Here is a 15,136-nt window from a genome sequence, read left to right on the forward strand (position 1 = left end):
TCTTCATCGATGCAAGAACGGAATCGGCGTGGTCAACTCTATCAATACTTCCCATATTGTTCGAATCAAATCGCTGGAACAGGAACAGATTTTCGAGGAACGATAGTTTCAACTATTACATTACCAGGTGCATATCTTCTATATTGTGCATCAATTTCAACCCCGTGATATGAATGCAGGGAGAAAGGAGCGGCCTCAACCGGCCCCGAGATATCGTTTCCAACCCTCTCTCACGCAATGCCGCTTCCCATCATCCCCTTCGCGAATCACAAATTTCTCCCATCGCCCATCTCGGCCAGAGCCTACCACAAGTATGGTCCGATCGTCGGGCCAGCCTAGGACGCCTTTTGACGGGCGTGCAAACGATGTTCCTAAAGGGGGAACGTAGAGTGACCCTGGCGGCGATTCTTCGCCAATCTCGAAATGGGCACTCGCGAAAGAATATACATCAGAAAACACTCGCGGGAGCAAGGGAATTTTGCCTAAGATTCCCCATTTCTGGTTTGTCCCTTCCTCCGACGGCGAGGAAGGTGACTGGCTTCGACGGGAGTGATTTCGTGGATGGGGGATATCGAACAGATGGAGTGTGGACTTATCCGACGTTACAGCTAATATATTGTTCGAAGGTGAAATCGCAAGTGAGAATATCACCGCATGGTCAACTCCTCGTCGCAGTTCAGCCATCTTTGTGCAGTTGCTCGTAGAAAACACTCGTATCAATGTACCCTGGACAGTAACAGGTCAACCATGTATAGACTTCGTCACAGAAGGGGGCGATTATAGTACCGCTTCACTCGCTGTTGCCAGCACTTCTCCGTCGGGACTTAACGCCATGGCACGCAGCGGCGTACTATGAGCAGGTATGATGCTAACATTTCCCGTTTCCAGCTCGACGATCTGCACCTGCCCTGGAGATCTTCCTGGAAAAGCGAGTAACTTCTGCCCTAGGCAAGCCAGACCAATCGGGTTGTCGGTCGTTTCGAAGACGGAGAGCTTCTGTGGAGGATTGGAAAACGCGAAAATGTGTATACTATTCAATAAAGCGACAACGATTCGCGATTTCGACAAACGGACACCAAGGACGGACGTACGGAACTCGAGTGTTATGACTGCTTTTTGTTTCGCATCGTCCCAGATCACCAACTGCAAAGAGTCTCACGAGTCAGCTTCACCAAAATATGCAAGCCGTCCAAGATTGAAAGCTGCGCACCTTGTTCTGAGGAAATTTGGGATTTCGTCCCCCACCAACAATAGCCAGGTAGTTTGACTGGCCGAGCATTGCCACTACGCCTATTCCAGCATTGAAATCTGCATTGTCGTGAAGAAAAGGAGAGTTAGAAGTGGCGCATCTTCAGGGGAGGATGGCACGTACCCCGTGATACTTTTAGCTCACATGGATTCGCATTGAAGACTGTGGTTGATCGATCAAAATTTAGCTGTGCTGGCTTTGCGGCGCAAATCTCTCCAACGCTATTGATCGCTGGGAGCCAACTCTTACCACAAAATCCGGTATCCAAGCCAACAGAGAAGCAGCTATTGTCACTATTAAAGCTAGCAGAAAGTGAATATGGCCCCACGGACTCATCGATAACCTGCCGAGTATCCATAGTGATAGGCGATGACAGGAGCCATGAAGGAGGACCTCTAGGTACTAGGTAATGTTTGGGAGGATGGGAATCAGTGTTGATGAACACTAATTGCTAGTGCGCGCTGAATGAGGAACAGACAAGAGCAACGCCAGGAGAACACTGTCAACTCAAGAATGCCTCAATGTTGAATGAAGCATTTTGGGGATCGGACCTTGTGATGAGGCCGCCGGGCTAAGACCTCGGAGCAATGACGAAAGGTCTCAAGCTCCCCCAAGGCAGATACCTTACTCCGTAGATAGTGCCTGAGGTATCCGCAATTGGCGGTTATCATCACATGATCAACTACTACTAATATCCAAGAATGATCTCATACAAATTTGGAGCATGTACTTAAGTGACTGCCAGTAAGAACAGAGGTCTTTGTGCTAGCGTTTGATATCACATACAATGTCGAGCTGGTCTCATCACTAGGTCTGATAATGGAGCTCTCGACAAGCAGCACAGGTATCTTCGCCTCTCATGCATGAGCCGTCGACATCAGCTTCTTCAATGGGTAACTCGACACAAGTGTAGCGCTAGGCTACCTCTAGAGTAAGTTGATGTTCTGCCATACGAGCCAGGAGTGGAGAAGAATGATGCTTCTCTAGGAATCTTCAAAAAACGTCCATGACCTGCTTTGACTGATTGTTCTCAGAATGGATAAAGATTGTTCATACAGTTGAGCCATATCAGCCAGCTTCTGTTGGCAGAAACCCTGGAATGGATTCAGAGCTTTGTCCTGTATATAGCTGCTTCGATTTATGATCAGTCGTAATGAGGTATCCATTATTTTCAAGCTCAGCATGGTGCCGTGCCCGTATTTGCCTTAGGCAAGAACATCAGGATTCAGAAGACAGTAAGATACCTTAGTCTTGAGCTTTTGATACAATAAATTACTAAGGTATACGCTGCATAGAGCCAGATAGACCCACCACCACACTGAGTATCGACCCCTGAATTCATGGATCTTTGAGCGCCTTCACATTAGCTAGGTAGCTAGCTCTTTTACATGATCTAGTTGAATAATAAAAGGAGAGATTAGAGACAAAAGGCTACTGTGTAAATTGCTACTGCAGAGAAAGGCACTCCATACTCATCCACATCGTTCTCATCAACTGGGGTAGGTCTGCGCTTTCAACCTGGAGAAGTAAAAACCCGGATAGGCATAGTCAATTACCAGTCGAGGTAAGAGTAAAACAATCAGGTACCGGCTGCTAGGCTTGTTGGCTGCGGGTTAAATGGGTACCTTAGGCATATACCATACTGTAAGATCCCGTGTATTTGCGTACCGTGGAAACATCAATACGGTACCTGGACCTTCCCCCTAAACTAGCTACAGCCAAGTCTCCAACTGGTCTGTTGCTCACTCCATTCGATCTCAGGAGAGACACAACAGCATCCATCCATCTTTACCTCACTAACTTCCCCGGTTCCCTACTTTGGCTTCATAACCTGAGTCTCTGGAGCTGCCATTCGCTTTCCCCCTCTTTCTCTTCAATCTCACCTGGACTCTGTCTTTTTGCTCGAGTTCCCTCCCTTATCCGTTAGCCCACCATGTCGTCGGCTCTCAACGCGGTATGTTGTTTGCTTCCCCTTTCTGGCCTCTTTGCTGAGGAAGACAATCCCGCCACTTCTTCATCCATTCCGCACAATTGTTCCGATTGGGGTCCAGTTACTACGACTCATATACCTGTGTCTCTGTTGCCTTACTATGAAGATCATAATCTGACATTCCACATAAGATTCGTCGCAAGAAAAATGTCAAGAAGGGTATCCAGTTCTGCTTGATGGTCTGTGGTGCTAGCGGAACCGGTATGTTTCGAAGTCGTCTACCTGGCCACTGTTCCCCATACTAACCTGGTATCTCCTTTGCACAGGACGTACAACCTTTGTCAACACCCTCTGCGGAAAGAAAGTCCTCGAGAGCAAGGATGCCGACGATGCTGCCAGCGCTCACATTGAGGAAGGTGTCCGTATCAAGCCTGTCACAGTCGGTAAGTTACCATCATTGCTTACGTAGAAGAAACGGCACTGATTTCATAATTCAAAGAACTCGAGTTAGACGACGAAGGCACCCGAATTTCCCTCACCATCGTTGATACCCCCGGTTTTGGTGACCAGATTGACAATGAAGCCAGGCATGTAGAAACCAGTTTTGCATGTGCACCTCAAGACTGACTGTTCTTCAGCTTTGGTGAAATCGTCGGATACCTCGAGCGCCAATATGACGATATTCTTGCCGAAGAATCGCGAATCAAGCGTAACCCTCGCTTCAGGGACAACCGTGTCCACGTCCTCCTCTACTTTATCACACCCACAGGTCACGGCTTGCGCGAGTTGGATATCGAACTGATGAAGCGTCTTTCTCCTCGTGTCAATGTCATCCCCGTTATCGGAAAAGCCGATTCCCTCACCCCTGCCGAACTCGCCGAGTCCAAGAAACTTATCATGGAGGATATTGAGCACTACCGCATCCCCGTGTACAATTTCCCCTACGACATTGAGGAGGATGATGAAGATACAGTCGAAGAGAACGCTGAGCTGCGTGGGCTTATGCCATTCGCGATTGTCGGCTCTGAAGATTTCGTTGAGATTGATGGACGGAAAGTGCGGGCCCGGCAGTATCCCTGGGGTGTTGTGGAGGTTGAAAATCCCAGACACTCCGACTTCTTGGCTATCAGAAGCGCTCTGCTTCACAGCCATCTCGCAGATTTGAAGGAGATCACCCACGACTTCCTCTACGAGAACTACCGTACCGAGAAGCTAAGCAAGAGCGTGGACGGTGCTGCTGCGTATGTTCCTCGTCGAATCTGTTTTGGTTCTGTTGTTATTCTTCTACATGATACTAATTCTCAGTTACAGTGGTCACGATTCCTCTATGAACCCCGAAGACCTTGCATCTCAATCAGTCCGCCTCAAGGAGGAGCAACTCCGTCGCGAGGAAGAGAAGCTTCGCGAGATTGAGCTCAAGGTGCAGCGTGAAATCGCCGAGAAACGCCAGGAATTGTTGGCCCGCGAAAGCCAACTCAGGGAGATCGAAGCCCGCATGGCACGTGAGGCCAGCCAGAACCAAATGGCCCTTCAGCCGGAGGCTGCCAACGGAGATGCTTAAATTCCTTATTTTCATTTTCGAAGGCTGTTCTGTCAAAGCGGGACACAGTTTTGCGGGCTCGAACCGTCTGTGCTAACCTAATGGAACTTGTGGCACAGCGAATTGTAACTGTTCATGGGGTTGATATTGACCGTCTATTCACGTTAATAGCTTCGTCTTGCTGAGGGAGGACCAAGAAAAATGCAGCGCTACATTTCTCGATGACCGACACCATTCCCCTATATGATAGAGCGGTATCTAAGACCAAGGGATGGTATCTGGCTGTTGCTCCCGACATTTGTTTTTCTCTTATTTACCTCGGGCCTTATATTTCTTCTCATTCCACTGGAGATTTCGGCGATCTTCAGAATCCATGTTGCAATGCCCGGTGTCCGGAATAGCTTTTTCTAATCTTTTACAGTTGCTGCTTGTAACGTTGACTCCAATACCTTTCTTTGCTCAATTCTCCCTTCTCCTTTGTCTTTTTTGTCAACCGACACCTGTCCCATCTCAGCAGCGCCGCAAGATTCCCTCTGTTGTCGTTTCATCCTTTGTGTGCTCCTAGCTTACGTCTTGTCCCTACTATCATTCTATGTTCAAGTTGAATAGTAGTATATGAGGAAGAAAAAGTACATTCTCTGCTATGTCCTGCGTAGTGGGATTGCAACCCTTGCACACGTCTGTTTTACCGGTCAAGATTTCCAGAAGGACGAACCATTTCTGCCAACATGAAAGGCCAAGAGAAGAAAGGCTGGAGATCGACTAGAATGATTGATATTTAATGAACCGGGAGGACCAGCACCAGCTTCCCCCACGATTATTTCAGCTAAGATTCTCGAGACGTCACATCGAGGTGTAGGAAGACAACCGGAATCGAACAAAATGCGGGAGAAATTTATATGTAGTAAAGAGAAGATGAAAGAATATAAGAGCAATGGAAAAGGGAAACGAACACAGATGAAGTAAAAAGCGGTAGAAAAAGGGAAAAAATTGAAGGGACCAAAAAGCAAGTGGTATTTGCGCTTCATTGTACACAGGGGAAGTAAGCAGATGTTGACCTGACACAGATTAATTGTCCAGATCAGCAACACAAAACATTAAGATCTGAGAACTGAGCGATATCCCTTGAAAAGTCCGGGGGAGTCAACAGCTGCTGAAAAGGAAGAGTCAAATGCCTCGTGTATGATAAGACGACTTTCTACGGGAAACAGAAACATGTAATGGCATCGAAGGACAGGGTTTCTCCTTTTGTTTGCACCAGCCATTCAAGCGCCTCATTGTTGTTGTTGGGGCTTGTTCCAGAAATCCAGACTGGCTACTACATCCTCGCCTCCTTCGTCTTCGTAGGCGTACAAAATCTGAGACGGTATTAGCTATCCATTCAGTGGGATGAAAATGTTTGAAATATGAACACACCTCTCTTGTGGAAGAATGCAACATCCGAATGTTCTTTCCAGTCATGATGTGTATCAGCTCACTCGTCTCAATGTGCCGGATTTCGATGAAATTTGGCTCAAAGGCAAGGATATAAGGGTATGATAGGGCAAACGCATTGGGGTTGCCCTCCCATGAGATCTTCCAATCCGGGCGAGCTCGCCACCCGTTTCGGTTCACGAAGAACGAGAAGTCGCTGTAGTTGAGCAAGAACTCGCCGTTCATTCGCTCAATATGAATCGGCTTCACGTTCTCCTTGCGTGCGACAAAATCAAGAGAGGTATCAGCCTGATCCAGAAGGGACTGCGTCTCAGTAGTCTCAAGACTGACTACCTCAAAACCCCGAGCGCATCCCACACAAAGAGTCGAGCGGAGGAAATGGATGGACGATGACTCTGCCGGTATGTAGTATTCCTAAAGCGAAGTAATGAGTTAACAGCCCAAATGCAATAGTGCCGCAGAATATACAAACCTTGAAGGGCTTCAGAGTGTCCTGACCGCTCTGGAACATCTTGCTCACGGCAGATTTCTTCTTGCCCTTTGCCAGGTTGTCCATGGGCTCGTAGACCTTGATAGTCGATGACAGAGCGGATGTCTTGACGGAGCACACCAAATGGCGTCCAAGCCCAATCCCCGCTTTGAAGAAGTTCGCGTGACCTTGAATCTTCTTCGGCCGCTTTGCCACTGAATTTTGACCCTCCGCAAGCTCGAGCGCCTCCATCGGATAGGAGGAGAGTGTTTTGTTCGCTAGCACCAGAAGTAGTTGGTACTCCTCCAAGGTGTCGATTTGAGTGACCTGGCTAGCATCCAGCACCCGTCTCGGCTTGGCAGACTTATCCTTGGGCCAACGCTCCGAGATGAAAATGCCACTATCAGTGCCATACACCAACTTCCTGCCACCATCTGCCAAGAAACGTTAGTAAAATCTGCACAAGGCTACTGCGCAAGAGTATAGTATTGGGTGTGAAACGTACCAACAGGGACAAGGCAATTCACGCGGTTTGCAGACGTAAAAAAATTCGAACACAAAACCGTCTTGTTGTAGAAGTTACTGTTCCGTTCTCTGAGCTTTCTTTGTTGCTCTTCGACCATCTCGATGAATTTCCTTCTTTGTGTTGGCGACGTGGCATAGAGTGTCTGCTCGTAGCCACCCTTGCCGAGATGCCGAAAGGTTATGGGCAACCCGTCTTTAGTGCTGGGAGGATTGGCGGCAGGCTTGTTGGAGAGCAAGCTGGACGACGGTCTCTTGGGGACTCCAACCTTGGGAATCACTTCGTCCATCTGTGCGATAACCAACAGTTCGAGAGGGATTGGTTTCCGGTAGACACGATATTCTTCGCGCTTGTTGACGACTTTGATTCTCACAAGCAATGCTGCGTGGTCGAAGAGATACGCAGTTACTTCGGAACTATCTGTTGGAGCCTTCCTGAACGCCATCTTAGTGAGCATTTGACGATTCTCCTCAGTCAACTTCAGGTCAACGTAATCGCCGGGATTAAACTTCAGGGCTGAATTCAGCTGCACGAGGTTAAAATGGTTCTCGGCCCTTCCGCTCTCGGCGTTAACACGCGACAAGAAATCTTTGATGAGTTTGATGGCTTTGGGAATATCTTCTTTGTCCGGATTACCATCCTTCGTGTTTTTCACAACCTGTTCGAGAAGCAAAGGATACCTTGCCAGACGAGTGGTGGGCTTGGTCAAGTAGCCGTTTAATTCCAGCTTTCGTGACTCCTTGAGCCGTTCGGTCTCCTCGACGAATCTTGCAAAAGCAGGATTGGATGCCTTCTCCTTCTCAAACTCATATTTACCATAGAGCTGGTTGGCACCATACTTGATGAAAGGGTCAAAGTTGGGTACATGCTGGAGGAATATGTCACCAACAGTCTTCACCACAGGACTTTCCTTTTGTCTGGCGTTGAGGGCTTCACACAAAGCACCATTAACTTTCAGAACTTCCAAGCAATTGCCGAACACTGTTCGGATAAATTTCTCGCGCCGATGCTCCGGGATGGGGGATTGGTTTGCGTTGCCGGCCGCACGCAAAGGTCTCATCCAGAAATCTCTCAGGTACTCCAGATCCTTGACAAAATCACGTTCTGTGTACATGATCTCGAAAATGATTTCCTGGCGCTTCTTTTCGCGATCGTCGATACTGTCAGAAACTTCCTTGGGAACCATATTGATCCAGAGTTTCTGATTATCATTGTCATCATCGCCGTGAAGGCTGGCCTTCGAGGCAGACGTGCGTAGACCTGGTTGCGGCTTGAGATTCAATCTTGCCTGTTGTTCCAGCCTTCTTGGACACGCAATAGAATAGCACAGACTATCGCGCGTGCAGGTGGGAGAGTAACATTCTGTCAAAAGCGTAAAAACTCCATTGACCTCGGAACTCGGCGCCTCTTCTCCCATGGTTTCCTTGAATTGATAGATTTCCCCCGAAGCGTCTCGAAGTCGATGATCGTACGTCACATCGTGGAAAAACTTCTGCGCATCGAGCGCTCGCCCCAGAAGAAGAGCAAGATTACGATCGTTTGTCTTGATGATGTGAGCAATAAGATCCACAGCCTCAGCACCAGAAAACGCATTTTGATAAGACAAGCCGTTCTTCTGTCGTTCTCCAAGCGGGATTCTCTCGCGAAAGACGTCAGCGACCCGTGAGAGTAGGGCGGGATACACCAGTGGGACCTTGCTCCGGCGGGAATTGCTGGAAACTAAAGTTGTTTGATTGCTGGACCTGTGCGTCATCTGGCTTTGCATGCTCATGGTCCGATCTGGTACGATGGTCGACGCCATAGACATAGCGAGGGAATTTGTGGACCCATCACTTGGCGGTCGCGGCCTTCCATTTACACTATGAACGCTTGCAGGCTCTTCTTCGAACTGATTCGCCGGAGGTTGACTTGGGCCAGATGGCTGCCTCCTTGTAGGGATCACTCGACCTGTCTGCGTGGTGTGAGAATGGTCGCGATCCAGGGAGTAGGATGTCAGCGACATTGCGCGTTCATTCGCATGCCTCACTGGCACAACGCGTCCTTGATCGGTTACCGGAGTTGTCGAGCTATACGGTTGTTGACGAAAAGCGCTTGCAGAAGTGTGATTGAAACTGCTGGGTGGCGGTTGTTGATACGTCTGCGGGCCACCCATTCGCGCCATTGACCTTGATCTGTATGCATCCGAATTCAGGGCTGGGGGAGGCATAGGCCGACTGTATCCCTTGGCATCTGGATACTGTGGGCCAGGAGCGGGTCTCGAATCTAGCCGTTGGGGCTGAGGATAGACATATCGTCCGGGATATGGTCGCGGAGGATTGTGGGAAGATTGTTGAGCCATAGCTGCGGGCCCCGGGTATGCTTGAAAGTGTCCGTTCGGAGCTGCCCGCGGGTAACCATTCGGTCCCTGACGAGCTGGCTGCGGGGGTGGCCTTTGCATTTGAGGATGTGGCACATGCGATGACATTGTGTGGGCGCGATCTTGCGAAAACTGGGGAGTCTGCGAGTTCATTGTCTGGGAGCGTCCAGGTGGCGGTGCCCCGCCGAATATCTCTGAGAATGCAGCGTCGCGCTGGAAAGAGGAGGCATGTCCATAAGGCCGGTAGTTCCGGCCCTGTTGGCCACCGAGATCGGCCATCCTATCCCTTTATGCTGTTTTCCGCTTCTACCTCTGAAATTGTCTGGCTGGTGGGGATGAGCCAGACGCGGAGATGATTCGATACGGCGATGCGAAAGTGGTCGTATAAAATGTTCAAAGCGTCAGAAGGTGATCGTTTTAAGTCGTGGAGGAGCAGAGAGCCGATGTCGTTGGATTACTCTGGAAGCGACAGTTCGCCGGCCAAGCGAAAAAGAGAGTGAAAATAAAAGCAAGTAAGAGAGGGAGAAAAAGACTTGACACAAGGGTTCCCTCGAACTCTCATTCCTTAATCCGAGTATGCCCTGTCACGGATTCGAGCCTGGAAAAGGTCTTGAGTGATGTGTTAACGATCGAAATGCGCTAGGAGCCTTGAGCGCAACCGCAAGCTAGAGTCCCCGCTAATCATAACCTCAGCATTCTCTCTCGGACTAGCCGATCTATCGATGTGAGCCGACTCCTTGGTGGGGGGCAAAATTCAAAAGCACCAGGCCCTAAACCGGAAGGGATCTCAAGATAGCGAGCGGCAGTGCGTGAGAAAGGAGGGGCGAAGGTGTTAGGGAGGAGCGGTAGTTACAGAAGAGGAAGAGGAGGAGGAGGAGGTAAGAGGTGGTCGTAGTGCGTGCCGTCGTTGATCGATGTTGCAACGATAATAATAGTCAAAAGAGATATAACAGAGCAATGTATCGACGACGGGGGGAGGTCGATGAAGAACGGGACCGTCTCGAGATGGAAAAGCACGGGGGTTCAATGTTAGTTGGGTTGAGGAACAGGCACATGTCGCCCTTTACCCGGAGTGGCTAAGCCCGGGCGGTGGTGGCTCTGCGACCGATACGAATTAGATACCATTACACCTTGAACTACGGTGGCCCGCAGCGAACAACTTGGTCAACCCTCGGTCTCCTGCGCGGTAGTTCGATAGGTACTACTGCTACTTAACCTACTGTCGGCCGTCACTCGCCTAAGGAAGTACATATCGGTCTATCTACTTTTGTTTGCTCTTGTTTATCTGGTCGCATTCTTCTTTTAAACTGGTCTTGAGCTCAAAGCTCTACATTAGTCCCGTTTTCTTACCCCTTTCCACTCTGCTCTGACGGTTCGTCATCAACAAAGATACTCAAAATGGCGGAAAGCGAGCTGGCTCCCAAATTCGCGCCATTTTTCTCCTTTGTAAGCCTTCCAATATTAATCTTGTGGTGGGATTGCTTCAATCATAGAATCATCTGCTGACTGGAGATCGCAGGCGGGAATCGCATCTGCAGTGAGTTCACCATAACTACGAGTCGTTCCTCTACGCTGTACTAACAACCTCTCGAAGATGATTTTCGGGTGTACGTCTTAATTCGATCATGTATGAGATGGTATAAGATAGGATGAGACACTCACAACGTTACAGCAATGGGAGCGGCGTATGGAACGGCAAAGTCTGGGATTGGTATCTCTGGTGTAGGAACGTTTCGGCCGGATTTGATCATGAAGGTTTGCAGTTTTCACCCCGCGAGTTCCAGAAAATTATTTCAAGTAGATGTCCTAATTTCTTGACATAGTCCTTGATCCCAGTCGTCATGTCGGGTATCATCGCGGTCTACGGCTTGGTCATTGCAGTTCTCATCGCAGGAGACATGGCGCCGCCTCCAACACAGAACATGAGCTTGTACACGTAGGTCACGTCACATCGAACCCACGCTTTTTAATGGTTCTGTTATTGATGTCTGAGACCAGAGGATTCATGCACCTTGCTTCCGGATTATCGGTTGGCCTCGCGGGCGTGGCCGCCGGATATACTATCGGCATCGTTGGTGATGCGGTGAGCAACTTAGCGACAATGCTCGTTTCTGACTTTGATGCTAACATTTTCTTGAGGGTGTTCGTGCTTACATGCAGCAATCCCGAGTCTACGTCGGGATGATTCTTATCCTGATTTTTGGCGAAGTTCTCGGTCTTTATGGGTTCGTCTTCCCGCCAATGCAGCAACAAAGACATATCAGTGCTAACTGCTGTCAGCCTAATTGTCGGTCTCATTCTCAACTCGAAGAGCAAATAAATCCTTCTCCTTCTCCGCGCTTCACACCGAATCTTCAAGGATGTGCTTGCAACCTAAAGTACGTCCAGATCGACGTGCATATCTGCGTAGCCAAATGCATGAGTTTCTTGGCTATGGTAAAGGCGCACCGGTGTCTCCTTGTGGCAAGGGGCCATTTCTGCGCGTGTGATCTTCTGGAAGCTTATCCGTATGACTCCTCAGGTCCCTTTGTACTAGGTAGCTCCCACTCCATAGCCCTGGACATGAAGATTTTATCTCACACTTCCATGTTTGGCCTCCAAAAATAACATTGTATATTCAGAGATAGCATCAGATGTAGTCATAAAAACCATGCACTGCAACCGGGATCTGTCCGATCACGCTAATGGTGCATGCCGAGTCGTTGACAGGCTGCCCCGCCAGTCGGTAACGTCAGAGCCTTGGTGCTCCGTGAACGCCGCCATGGACCATTGCTACTTGGTTCCGCGGCCAGAAAAGACGAACTTCAGCAAAAGCTCTTGCCTCCCATGAAGGATTGATCAAGGCTTGGCCTGTTTAATCGAGCATTTTCAGAGGTCATTTAACGATTGATCTTCCCGTTTCTGCCTACTTCGGCCAGTAGCCTTCGAAATTGCAATTCGTCACAACAGCTCCTGCGGCGTTCCTTTTTTACCCCCACATCCGTTCCCCGCTGTCCTCGAGACATGATCTCTTGCCATCCCAATGGCTACAGGAAAGGCCGAGCCTTCGACACATAGTGAGATTCAGAGCTCCCCTCCGTCATCCAGAGGGGTGGAAACTCCTTTGGAAAACGTTCATGAAAGAGAAAAGCAGATGGTTGCGTCCTTCCGACCCCCTCATCAGAGATCGGTGAATCCTTTCGTCATTAAAGATCGGCCGGAGGAAAAGCAGCTGGGGATATCAACTCGGAGCCTTTGTGTTAATGATTTCACGCTAATCAAAACACTTGGTACTGGTAAGTCTCGACGCAAGCGGCGAGGCCTGCAGTGCGCGTTGTTGACACCGCTGGGATGCATCCAGGTACCTTTGCACGAGTGTGGCTGGCGAAATTCAAGGACGAAAAGATCCGACGGGACAATGTGTACGCGCTAAAGGTTCTACGCAAGGCAGATGGTGAGGATGCATGTGAAAGCTTCTATCCGCATCTTTGGCCGGGCTGACGGGCGAGATATTCTGGGATCTACAGTGATCAAGTTGAAGCAAGTGGAGCATGTGCGCAATGAGCGAAAAGCACTTGCTGCGGTTGCCGGTCACCCTTTTATCACGACTCTAATCGCGACATTTTCCGATGAACAGAGCCTATATATGCTGGTATGCAAGCCACCGCGTCTTGTGATGAACGGACCTTCCCATGCCCTGCCTTCTGCTGGACCTCGTCGCCGTCGTATTTTTTATTGATACCCTCGTCTGACTTCTTCCTACCTAGCTGGACTACTGCCCCGGAGGTGAGATCTTCAGCTATCTTCGACGTGCGCGGCGATTCAACGAGAATACCTCGAGATTCTATGCCGCCGAGATCACGCTAACGATTGAGTACCTACATGACGTCGAGGGCGTCGTTTACCGTGATCTGAAGCCAGAAAACATACTCTTGGACGCTGACGGGCATATTAAGCTGGTCGACTTCGGATTCGCGAAGCAGATCAACGATCGCGAGACGTACACGTTATGCGGCACTCCGGAGTACCTGGCTCCTGAGGTCATCCACAACAGCGGTCATGGCCTCGCTGTGGACTGGTGGGCTCTCGGGATCCTCATCTACGAGTTTTTGGTTGGGCAGCCCCCGTTCTGGGATCAGAACCCGATGCGCATCTACGAACAGATCGTCGAGGGCCGCTTGCGTTTTCCTCCGAACATGTCGCCCGCAGCCCAGAATATCATATCATGTCTCTGCAAGACCAATCCGAGTGAGCGGCTTGGACACATATCGGGTGGCTCTGCGAGAGTCAAAGCGCACCCTTTCTTTGAGGAGATCAATTGGGACGACTTGTTCCACCGGCGCATGAAAGGGCCTATCATCCCGCGAGTTGACCATCCCGCAGATACCGGAAACTTTGAGGACTATCCCGACGTAGACGTGAGGGGTCAGGCCATCTACACCGACGACATGAAGAAGAAATACGAAGCTTTGTTCAGCGATTTCTAAGGCGGCAATCTCAGGTCCCTTCCCTCTGATACGCATTCAACATGAGAATCATTGTAAAAAGCCAGGATGTCCGCCACGACCGTTTACGCTGATACGGAACGCTCCAGCCACGACGTTACGAATTCCTGTATTATCGTTCTGCAACAGTCCATAAGGCCTGCAGCCGCCCACCACCATACAACTATATATAAAGAGACAGCGATCCTATCTTCAGTCCTCGATTGACATGTCAAGGTTATTGATGACGAATTATCCGTCCTTTTTCTTTCCTTTTCTTCTCTGCATGTGTCATGATGTACAATGCAATCTGCCATCATTGTCTATATAATATATATCTCATGTCTCTGATTGGGACTTTGTGAACTTGGTTTGCATGTCTTGTATGTCACATCATGTGGCCTATGTCGCCTGATTTCTGGAATATAATACCAATGAGCCTATTGCGGCAGGATGGGTGAAGAATTCAACATAGACTGAGCGGGTTGAATATATAGTTACCTGTAATTGCAGCATCTTGTACATGCAACCATTCCTCTAATGATCTCTACCATTGAATGCACCACGGAAATGCAAGGCCAATTCGCTCATTCTTCTGATTATATTGAGTCTATCTGATATGCTGTATATGCAACGTATGCTTTGTTCATGAACAGTAGAGGATCGGCCAGGCAGTGAGCTTGCTGACCGAAATGGATCCCGGGCAGTCGAAGCCATGCCGTCATCCAGTCAAATTAAATATGGTAGGGAGAGTGCCACCGAATACTTCCGCTCTTCTCTTTGTCCAAGATGGCACATATATGCGGCTCGGTAAAAAATGACAGGCAGCGCTGTGGGTTGGACTCGGCTGTGGAAACCCATGCCACGCCTCTAGGCCGAAAATCTGTACTTCCCGAGGCTGACATGCATGCATCCAAAATGGTAAGGTCCCACAACCGCGCCGGACTGGGAGCTCTTGAATGACATCTCGTCATTGAAAGTAGGCTCATTGATGTGCTACGGATGGAAAGCACTGTGTCCAGATATGTTCAGTGGACTCGAGTCTTGGTAGGTATCGAAGTGACACCGGGCCCCGCGCAGGGTAAGTAAGGTTCCTGACGCTTCCGTGCGAGCTTCACTCGGGCCTAGGAGCCGGGGTGTAGGGTTCTGCTCATCCACCGGCCTGTTTGACA

At 49.4% G+C, this 15,136-nt stretch overlaps 6 protein-coding genes across 6 annotated transcripts; 3 read left to right on the forward strand and 3 right to left on the reverse strand.

Moving 5' to 3' along the window:
* Window positions 1-93: 93 nt before the first annotated feature.
* Window positions 94-1,820, reverse strand: P174DRAFT_510206 (phosphatidylinositol-3,5-bisphosphate binding protein HSV2). Its single transcript, XM_024831651.1, has 4 exons — window positions 1,373-1,820; window positions 1,211-1,308; window positions 787-1,143; window positions 94-726 (listed from the first exon to the last, which is right to left on the reverse strand). Exons 1-4 carry the CDS (start codon window positions 1,605-1,607, stop codon window positions 196-198), a joined length of 1,221 nt encoding a protein of 406 aa, XP_024685710.1. The 5' UTR covers window positions 1,608-1,820; the 3' UTR covers window positions 94-195.
* Window positions 1,821-3,215: 1,395 nt separating this feature from the next.
* aspA (putative septin AspA) lies at window positions 3,216-4,865 on the forward strand. Its single transcript, XM_024820980.1, has 5 exons — window positions 3,216-3,440; window positions 3,506-3,622; window positions 3,679-3,766; window positions 3,818-4,420; window positions 4,491-4,865. The coding sequence occupies exons 1-5, from the start codon at window positions 3,416-3,418 to the stop codon at window positions 4,738-4,740; spliced, it is 1,083 nt and encodes a 360-aa protein (XP_024685711.1). The 5' UTR covers window positions 3,216-3,415; the 3' UTR covers window positions 4,741-4,865.
* Window positions 4,866-5,352: 487 nt separating this feature from the next.
* Window positions 5,353-5,870, reverse strand: P174DRAFT_100050 (uncharacterized protein). Its single transcript, XM_024820979.1, has one exon. The coding sequence runs from the start codon at window positions 5,745-5,747 to the stop codon at window positions 5,412-5,414; it is 336 nt and encodes a 111-aa protein (XP_024685712.1). The 5' UTR covers window positions 5,748-5,870; the 3' UTR covers window positions 5,353-5,411.
* A 123-nt stretch (window positions 5,871-5,993) lies between these two features.
* On the reverse strand, window positions 5,994-9,780 carry rom2 (putative Rho guanyl nucleotide exchange factor (Rom2); the record flags this gene model as incomplete). Its single annotated transcript, XM_024822079.1, has 4 exons — window positions 5,994-6,077; window positions 6,136-6,567; window positions 6,626-7,056; window positions 7,128-9,780. 4 exons carry the CDS (start codon window positions 9,778-9,780, stop codon window positions 5,994-5,996), a joined length of 3,600 nt encoding a protein of 1,199 aa, XP_024685713.1.
* Window positions 9,781-10,660: 880 nt separating this feature from the next.
* Window positions 10,661-12,083, forward strand: P174DRAFT_438908 (V-type proton ATPase proteolipid subunit). Its single transcript, XM_024826659.1, has 8 exons — window positions 10,661-10,947; window positions 11,021-11,038; window positions 11,096-11,108; window positions 11,174-11,256; window positions 11,325-11,437; window positions 11,500-11,584; window positions 11,641-11,726; window positions 11,782-12,083. Exons 1-8 carry the CDS (start codon window positions 10,900-10,902, stop codon window positions 11,819-11,821), a joined length of 486 nt encoding a protein of 161 aa, XP_024685714.1. The 5' UTR covers window positions 10,661-10,899; the 3' UTR covers window positions 11,822-12,083.
* A 233-nt stretch (window positions 12,084-12,316) lies between these two features.
* Window positions 12,317-14,009, forward strand: P174DRAFT_100079 (cAMP-dependent protein kinase). The gene is made up of 4 exons (XM_024820981.1): window positions 12,317-12,776; window positions 12,842-12,934; window positions 13,008-13,132; window positions 13,248-14,009. The coding sequence occupies exons 1-4, from the start codon at window positions 12,524-12,526 to the stop codon at window positions 13,965-13,967; spliced, it is 1,191 nt and encodes a 396-aa protein (XP_024685715.1). The 5' UTR covers window positions 12,317-12,523; the 3' UTR covers window positions 13,968-14,009.
* The last annotated feature ends 1,127 nt before the right edge of the window (window positions 14,010-15,136 follow it).

The sequence above is a fragment of the Aspergillus novofumigatus genome (assembly GCF_002847465.1).
Source record: "Aspergillus novofumigatus IBT 16806 chromosome Unknown P174scaffold_2, whole genome shotgun sequence".
In the NCBI taxonomy this organism is placed as follows: Eukaryota; Fungi; Ascomycota; class Eurotiomycetes; order Eurotiales; family Aspergillaceae; genus Aspergillus; species Aspergillus novofumigatus.

Coding starts and splice junctions, on each gene's coding strand:
- P174DRAFT_510206 (XM_024831651.1), bottom strand. CDS start 1,607: ATGGATACTCGGCAGGTTATCGATGAGTCCGTGGGGCCATATTCACTT. Junction 1,309..1,372: donor TGAGCTAAAAGTATCACGGG/GTACGTGCCATC, acceptor ACGACAATGCAG/ATTTCAATGCTGGAATAGGC. Junction 1,144..1,210: donor CCAAATTTCCTCAGAACAAG/GTGCGCAGCTTT, acceptor GACTCTTTGCAG/TTGGTGATCTGGGACGATGC.
- aspA (XM_024820980.1), top strand. CDS start 3,416: ATGGTCTGTGGTGCTAGCGGAACCG. Junction 3,441..3,505: donor CTGTGGTGCTAGCGGAACCG/GTATGTTTCGAA, acceptor TCCTTTGCACAG/GACGTACAACCTTTGTCAAC. Junction 4,421..4,490: donor AGCGTGGACGGTGCTGCTGC/GTATGTTCCTCG, acceptor TCTCAGTTACAG/TGGTCACGATTCCTCTATGA.
- P174DRAFT_100050 (XM_024820979.1), bottom strand. CDS start 5,747: ATGAAGCGCAAATACCACTTGCTTTTTGGTCCCTTCAATTTTTTCCCT.
- P174DRAFT_438908 (XM_024826659.1), top strand. CDS start 10,900: ATGGCGGAAAGCGAGCTGGCTCCCAAATTCGCGCCATTTTTCTCCTTT. Junction 11,438..11,499: donor CAGAACATGAGCTTGTACAC/GTAGGTCACGTC, acceptor GTCTGAGACCAG/AGGATTCATGCACCTTGCTT. Junction 11,727..11,781: donor GAAGTTCTCGGTCTTTATGG/GTTCGTCTTCCC, acceptor AACTGCTGTCAG/CCTAATTGTCGGTCTCATTC.
- P174DRAFT_100079 (XM_024820981.1), top strand. CDS start 12,524: ATGGCTACAGGAAAGGCCGAGCCTTCGACACATAGTGAGATTCAGAGC. Junction 12,935..13,007: donor GGTTCTACGCAAGGCAGATG/GTGAGGATGCAT, acceptor TGGGATCTACAG/TGATCAAGTTGAAGCAAGTG. Junction 13,133..13,247: donor AACAGAGCCTATATATGCTG/GTATGCAAGCCA, acceptor CTTCCTACCTAG/CTGGACTACTGCCCCGGAGG.